This window comes from Apodemus sylvaticus, chromosome 9, assembly GCF_947179515.1.
Source record: "Apodemus sylvaticus chromosome 9, mApoSyl1.1, whole genome shotgun sequence".
NCBI lineage: Eukaryota > Metazoa > Chordata > Mammalia > Rodentia > Muridae > Apodemus > Apodemus sylvaticus.
In genome coordinates, this window is record NC_067480.1 from 27,834,427 (window position 1) to 27,842,928 (window position 8,502).

At 44.2% G+C, this 8,502-nt stretch overlaps 1 protein-coding gene across 1 annotated transcript in view; it reads right to left on the reverse strand.

Moving 5' to 3' along the window:
- Window positions 1–7,790, reverse strand: part of Psmd1 (proteasome 26S subunit, non-ATPase 1) — a 75,194-nt gene extending 67,404 nt beyond the window's left edge. Inside the window, exons 1-3 of the mRNA XM_052192297.1 lie at window positions 7,608–7,790; window positions 1,155–1,198; window positions 78–151 (exon numbers count right to left, since the gene is read on the reverse strand). Coding sequence (XP_052048257.1) covers window positions 78–151; window positions 1,155–1,198; window positions 7,608–7,623 — 134 coding nt within the window. The 5' untranslated portion in view covers window positions 7,624–7,790. The remainder of the gene's footprint in view (window positions 1–77; window positions 152–1,154; window positions 1,199–7,607) is intronic.
- Window positions 7,791–8,502: the final 712 nt, after the last annotated feature.

The following is an 8,502-nucleotide window of genomic DNA, read 5'->3' on the forward strand; positions in this document are numbered from 1 at the left end:
GAAACACTCAAGTCACAAATCAGCAATAGACTCCTAAATGAGTTATCCAAATTTATCAAAATAAAGTATTCTCTTACATTTTGTCTACAGACTCAGAAATTTCTGCCCAGAAGTCATTCACAACTGCATTCAATTTGTGTAGTGCAAATTCCTGTAAAATAAAACAGAACTGGATTTTAAAAAGATTTCACATCACGTTTCCTTTTAGTGCCCACCAGTCAGCCAGGTGTGGGGATGCACACCTGTACTGACAGCACTGCTGAGACAGAGAGAGGCAGGCCAGTCTCTGAGCCCAAGGCCAGCCTAGTCTCACAGAGTTCTAGGACAGCTATGTAGAAAGACCCTGTCTCAAAAAAAAAACAAAACAAAACAAGTCTCTAGTTTATGGCCAAATTCTCAGTAATATTTATTTAAAATTTATTTAAAATATATAAATAAATTTATATGTATTAAAAATATATATTTTAATATATAAAAATGTATATATTTGTCATGTTTGACAAATATATAATTTAGGAACTAATGTACTTTTTCTTAGATTTATCCATCTCTTTTTGTTGTTTTCAAACACAAAATAACAAGCTATGCATGTACTATTGTTTCTTAGAGTGAACACTTCTTTTTTGCATCTGTAAGACTCCAGGCTGCTAGTCTGCATTACACCAGTACAGTTATCTAGAGCCACTTGCAGAACATTCTGATTGTTTCCAACTTTAAGAATAATTGTTTTATTACATTTATTTGGATGTGTGCATGCGTGTCTGTGTGTGTTTGCTCTCTTCTGCCATATTAGTTGTGGGGATCAAACTCAGGTTGTCAAGCAAGGCAGCAAGTGCCTTTTCCTGCTGAGAGATTGCCTGCCCAGTATCCCACATTTTTGTCAAGTGAAAATGTGTATGTGACACAGAAGAAGCAATATTCTGTGCTTACTGTTGATAGGGAAACTGGAGGGTTACTTACTTGTATGCCATTTTATGATCTTTTATCACTACATTAATTTCTAGTATCAAAATACTGTCCTCCTAGCCAGATTTCAATTACTGGCTACAGACTTAGGATGGCTACTTTAAATGAAGGGAAATGTAAAGATATCACAAAACAAAAATTGTTTCACAGAATTCGCAGTAAGCCAAGTGACTTTCTTCAATTCATACCTTAAGCTGTGGCTCTTCTTCATCCAGAAGAGAAATAATTCCAGCTGTAAGACAAAAGACACACCACAATTAAAAAACATACACATGCAGATAGATACCAACACTTGGTCAAACCTTACAATGGGGCTGGTGAGATGGCTCAGCTGGTGAAGTGCATGAGGCACAGGCATGGGCACCAGAGGTGGATCCCAGCACCCATGTAAAAAGAGCGCCATCCTATGCTTCCAAGAGAGAGGCAGAAGCAAGCAGAGGCCCTGTCTCAAAAGAGATGGGCAGTGTGATAGAACATGTCTGCTATCAACCTGTCCCTAATTCCCAGCACCTACTTAAAAGCTAGACATAACCCCAGCACAGACATACAGGCAGACACCCAGAGCTTACTGGCCAGCTAGTCTAGCCCTCTGGTGAGCACAGTGAGATCCTGTCTCAAAAAGTGAGACCCTGTCCTCTATATTCACTGGTATACAGACACACACACACACACACACACACACACACACACACACAGACACACAAGCATGCCTGCATGCATGCATGTTTGCACTGCATATATACACAAAACAGAAGACAAGGACAACAGTTTTTTTAGTGATAACTTCATTAGGGAAACAATTATTTTTCTTTAGAACTGTAGACGTTAGTGGGGTTAGGGAAATGGTCAAGCATGTAAAAGTGCTTGCTTAGCATGCATGAAGACCTGAGTTCAAATCTCCCCATGTTACCAGTTATCCCAGCTCTGGTGGAGTTGGGCAGAGATAGGAGGATCACTGGGGCTTGCTGGCCTGAAGCCTAGATCCAGGTTCAGTGAGAGACCCTGTCTCAAAGGAACAAGGGAGACAGGGAAACAAAGAGCCAGCACAAAGGGAGCAGGCTACCCAACATACTCCCTAGCTCCGTATGTGTGCAGAAGCGCAGACACCTGAGCACATACCGCATACACATTCTCTAGTCTCTCACACCACTCCCTGACAACAGGTGTGTGCCACAGCATACATGGAGGTCGGAGGGCAACTGATGGAGTTGGTTTGCCCTTTAACCACATGGGCTCTGGGTGTCAAACTCAAGTCACCATGCTTGGGGAAGGGCCTTTACCCACTGAGCCATCTCACTGGCCTATAAATAAAACTATTTTACAAACAACTATCAAAGTATATATTTTGGAGCTTTTAGACTTATCTGAATTAATATTGAAAATCTCACCAACTGCCTATGCACCATCTTTGCCTAGCCCAACTGTTTTAAAAGTATGGTGTTTGGTCCAACAGCATTACAATTACTTGGGAACTTAGGACAAGTGTAAATTCTTGGTCTTGCCCCAGAGCTTTATCAGACAATATGGGGTCAAGACCAAGGAATAGCTGGGTGGTGGTGGCTCACGCCTTTAATCCCAGCACTTGGGAGGCAGAGGCAGCCAGATTTCTGAGTTTGAGACCAGTCTAGTCTATGAGTGAGTCCCAGGACAGCCAAGGCTAGAGAAACCCTGTATTGAACCCCCCACCCACCCAAAAAATAAATAAAACCACCCAGGAATAAAGTTCCCCTGTGGTTCTTGTGTTAACAACAATTGATAACTACTCACATAAAACCAAGCTGGAAAAATTTTATACAACTTCAGATTAAAATTTATTCACACAAAATAAACCAATAATTGCTGACTGGTGGTCCATGCTGTAATCTTAGCATTATGGAGGCAAAGGCAAGAGAATCTCAAGTTTGAGGCTGACCTTGACTCAAAAATTAAAGTAACATAACTTAGAAAAAGAGTAACATTTCGATTATTTCAGTGTGCCCATGCTAAAGTACCCTCTGCCTATGACAAATATTTTTACACTTATCACGGTGCATACAACTTTTATAACTTGTGTGAATCTGTTCTTTCCTGCCGGTGGGTTCCAGAAATTGAATTCAGGTCTCAAGCTTGGAGGCAAGAGCCCTTCCCCACTCAGCCACAGTGCTGGCCCACAGATAACACTGTCACTAAAGACCAGCAGTCTCAGCAAGCACAGTGCCCACCACCTCGCCTCAGCTTCAGAGTGTCAGCAGGACCGAGACTACGAGAAAGCTGTCTTCTCCAGAACACTGAGATTACTAGGAAAATGATAAATGGGAAATCTGTCCTTGTGCCATAAACAAAACCAAATTTTTTCTCAAATATGTTTTTGGAACACTGAAACTGGTTAATTAAAACGTGTCCATGTCAGTTTGGTTCAAAGGTATAACCGCTTTGCTTCCACCTGCTAAATACAGTTCTGGCAAACAGCTCCAGCAGTTTTGGGGAAGCCAAAGAGGAAAAGGTACAGGTGTGGCAGTAAAATGAAGGTGCCTCACTGTTCTAAAAGTGGAAACCTGGGTATGGTGGGTTGTCATGACACATCTAGAACAAAGAGGAGGAAAGAAAAATGTAACAGGAACTCATTTTAACCACTAAATGTCTTAATCAACTATTGAAACAGTAACTAGTGTGCGGGGTGGGGGCTATGGTCCAGATGGCAGACCAGAACAGTTGACACACGGAATGATCTTGAGTAACACTGAACTTAGTCCTAAAGACACTGGTCACCTATCACAGGCAATGTTGCATGGGAAAGGCCTTTATTTTTACCAGAGGAGATGGATCTCTGGACTCTCCTGTGTGGTTCAATTGTGACTGGTTTCTTACATGATTTTCTGGCACCGCAATCAGCCTTCAACGATGAGCACAGCTAAATCAAATATGCTATATACGCCTACACTAATATTTCCTATTTAAAGACAAAACAGAATCCAACTTTGGATAGGTGAAGACCTAAGTGCTTTTTTAAAAAAACAAAACAAAACCAAACGTCTTTTTCTTCTACATGCGAATGTTCTGTCAGCATGTATGTATGTGTACTCTATGTGCTTAATGTTCACAGAAGTTAGAAGTGGGCATCTGATCCCCAGGAACTGGAGTTCTAGATAACTGTGAGCCACCACTTGGGTACTGGGAACCAAACCCAGGTTCTCTGCAGAAGCAACAAGTCCTCTTAACCACTGCACCATCTTTGCTGTTCCTGACCTAAGTGCTTTTTAAAAAACTTGTATGAAGCTGGAGAGATAGATGCTTAGTGGTTAAGAGCACGGGTTGCTCTTACAGAGGACTAGGGCTCAGATGCCAGCACCCGATGACAGCTCACAAACACCTACAACTCCAGTTCTGGGGGGTCTGAGGCCCTCTTCTGACCTCCACAGGTACCAGGCACACAAGTAGTACACATACATACACAAAGGTAAAACACTCACACACATAAAATAAATAAATCTGAATAAAAATAAAAGCTTGCCAGGCGGTGGTGGCGCACGCCTGTAATCCCAGCACTCCGGGAGGCAGAGGCAGGTGGATTTCTGAGTTCGAGGCCAGCCCGGTCTACAGAGTGAGTTCCAGGACAGCCAGGTATGCAGAGAAACCCTGTCTCGAAAAAACCAAATCCAAAAAAAAAAAAAAAACAAAACAAAACCAAAAAAACCAAAAAAAAAAAAAAACAAAACAAAACAACAACAACAAACAAACAAGCAAACAAAAAAGCTTATGTCATAATAGAACTTTAGTAGACACTATCTTAAATTGTTGACTCTAGGGCTGGAGAGATGGTTCAGTGGGGTCAGAGTGCTGACTGCTCTTCCAGAGGTCATGAGTTTAATTCCCATCAATCACATGGTAGCTCACAACCATCTGTAATAGAATCTGATGTCCTCTTCTGGTGTGTCTGAAAACAGCTACAGTGTTCTCATACAAATATAATAACTAAATCTTTAAAAAAAATTGCTGACTAAATTAATAGCAATATGTTCATATTATTTATCAACATAGAGGTATGTCCTGGAAATATCACCTAAAAGTTGAAAATGGTCAATCAGAAGGTCAGAAGAGGCTAGAGTAGAAAACTAGTGTTTTAAAGCTTGTCTGCATTACTCCCTCCATTCACCTGTGTGAACTCCAATCCACTCAAAGTCATGTGCATTCTAGGAAATAAGTACTAATGTCTTTATCCCCGTAGCATCACAGTCAAATCTCTTGAAAAAAACCAAACCAAACCAAATGGTATACATTTTATTCATTATTGCTTTTAGCAAACACATGTGCCCAGGGAGTAAATGAATGAACACTAGACCCAAGACTGGCCTTTGTAGTGCTGGGGATAGATCCTAAGCCCAGATGCTAAACCAACTTGAGCTGACAGGAAACAAAGTGTCAAAAAGGCTGGAGCAGAAACTAATTGTGCTCCATAAATGTAAACAATAGCTATAAATGTATACTATGTTATCATCCTGGTGTTTCAGGGCAGGACTTCAAAGTCCTTAATTCTGACACCACAAAGAAGGTAACATTTCCGTCTATTCCTACTACGCCCACTTTCAGTCTGCTCTGAAAACTCAGGGGACTGATGTCTTCATTCAAGGCACACTTTTTAACTTTTGCCACACACTCGGCAGTGTCCTTAGAATTATGGAAATAGGTCTCCTGCCCAAAATTCTACTCTGGAGTTCAGTGTAACAGCTTAAGACAAGTTAACATGGTTATTACAGAACTGTGATGGAGAGAGAGGCAGCTGCCAGTGGAGAGTCCCAGTGCTTCTAGTAGAGGGATAAAGTTGAGATGAACACTGAAGATCTACAATACCTGTGAAAGAAAAGGCTGGAGCGGGAACAGAATGAACAAGAACTCTTAAATAGGAGAGGGACCAAACAAAAAGTCTAGTGTGTTTACAATGTAACTGGGATGAGAAACGCTACACAAAGTTCCCAAAGCAAATCTGGAACTAGAGGAATGAGCTTAGAAAAAGTATTGGTGGAAAAAAAAAAGTCTGAGGCAGGTCTAAGAGCCCAGGCAAGAGACAAAGGTGGCCTGGACCACATTCCAAATGAGGTGGCTATTCCCGGTCCACTCTAACAGCACTCCATCAAGCACAGATACAACTATGATTGGTGAAGCCAACACTCTGAAGACCAGTGGTAATGGCGGGACCTAAGACTACGCTTACAAGTAGCAAATAAAAAAAAAAAAAATCTAGTATTTACCTCCAGAGCTAATTTTCACTGTAATTATCTGTATCTATTAGGGCAAAAGTCTAACTTCAAGTACAAACACTTTGGTGCACCTTTTTTTAAAAGATATATTTATTATTATATGTAAGTACACTGTAGCTGTCTTCAGACACACCAGAAAGGGGCATCAGATCTCATTATGGATGGTTGTGAGCCACCACGTGGTTTCTGGGATTTGAACTCAGGACCTTTGGAAGAGCAGTCAGTGCTCTTAACCGCTGAGCTATGTCTCCAGCCCTGGTGCACATTTTTAATCCCAGTATTTGAGAAGCAGAGGCAGAGTTTGGTCAGCCTGGTCTCCATAGCGAGTTCGAGGACAGCCAGAGCTACCCGGTCCATTCCCTAGCATCGCTACCAAATTCCTTAACCAATCCTCATAAAGATGATCTTACACTCCCTACCATACAGATCACTATTTACCGAGAACCTGTTTGCTCACAATCAAATACTTGTAGAGCCAGTACAGAATACGAACAACCACCAAGTAAGAGTATGTAAGCAGCCAGAGCTGAAAACTATATGCAAATCAAGTCTGTAGTGGTGGGCTTGAAAAACCTCCATTTAAGTCGGGCTGTGGTGGCGGCACACGCCTGTAATCCTAGCACTTGGGAGGCAGAGGCAGGCGGATTTCTGAGTTCGAGCTCAGGCGGGTCTACAGAGTGAGTTCCAGGACTGCCAGGACTACACAGAGAAACCCTGTCTCGGAAAACAAAAAAACAAAAATCTCCATTTAGGAGTTCATCTCCACACCTTCCCATTTCAATAGCCATTACAACAAGTATTTACTAAATCTAAAACCATACAAGTGTGCGAAACCGGCTTTGCAGTCCTGAGGATCTAAACACACACAGTAAGTTGGCTCCGCAGTCAATGCTGCCTTCATTCGTGAATACGGTAGCCCCAGAAAGCCAGCCACCTAAAACCTAACTTCGGACTTGCAGGAGAAGATATCTCATGCCCGAGGCAGAAGCACTTAGTGTTAGCAGTTAGGCTGCCCTGCCAGGTCAGGAGCTGCTATAAGATGCTTACGATGGCACCGGACCCATCCCAAACCGAAACACCTGCGGGGAAGGACTGGGGGGTCACTCGACCAAGAAGCAGACATAGAATAAAGGTTCAGTGGCTGCCCAGGAGCCCGGTCCGGTCTTCGCACGGGGGTGTGGCTGGAGACGGACGCCCAGGTGGCTACCTGTCCTATTCCTACGAACCCAAGGGGCCTGCAGTGGCCTGGCCGGTTTCCCAGCCCTTGATCCCCGAGGTGGGCCTGGGGCAGAGGGGCGGCGCAGGCCGGCGCTCGACCCGGAGGTGCCCAGTCACCCGCCCTGACTCAGCTAAACGCCGGCGCGGCGGCGGCTCCTCAGTGGAGCGCCTGCTCCCGGCCGCACTCACCGGCTGAAGTGATCATGGCTGCGCCCTGCACTCACGACCCGCTCGTCCACAGTCCTGGCCAAGCCCTGGATCTGTCAGCTCAGGGCCCGCTTGCTCTACCGCACCTCCAGGTTCCCGGGTGCGCTGCTCAGTCAGTCCCTTCCACAGGCCGCCGGCTCGCTTCTAGCCAAGGACCCCGTCCGCCCTAGGGCTGTCCACACCTCCGCCTGAAGCTTGGCGCAAATTCACCTCCTCGCCAGTGTCTTTTGTGCAGCTTTCGCCTCTCGAGATTAAGCAACAAGGTAAAAACCATAGTGTTGCTTTGTATAACTCTCCGCGAGGTCAGAGATCTTGCCGGCTGCGAACGAACATTCATTTGCACTTGCCATCAGGCTTCAAAGTAGACACCCTTGCAAAGAGAGGCCCACTCGTCACCCGCCATTGCTAAGAGAAAGAGTGTTAGGGGAGGTATAAGCAGTGCTCGCAGCGCCACCTAATGACATGGAGGTCTCACTGCAATAATGCCCATCAACCCAAGTCTATTGGGAATACAGGGAAGTGTTTTAGAAAATCAACTAAAAAGGCAGAAGGATCTTGAATTCAGGGACAGCCTGTAAAAGATCTGCTATCAAGTGGGGGAAGGTGGTGGTGGGATACTGCTGGAGGGACGACTTGGTCGCTTAAATGGTTGCCATAAAAACATGAAGACCTGAGGTTGAGTATGGATTCCCAGCGGCGGATGTAAACCCAGTGCGGAAGGCGGTGAAGACAGGTGGATGGATATCTGGGTTTTGCTGGCCGTCGTGTCTAGCCAGGTGGTGAGCTCCAGGTCTAGTAAGAGACTGTTTCAAAAATAAAGTGGCTGGGTGTACACACCTTTAATCACAGCACTCGGGAAGCAGAGGCAAAGGCAGGA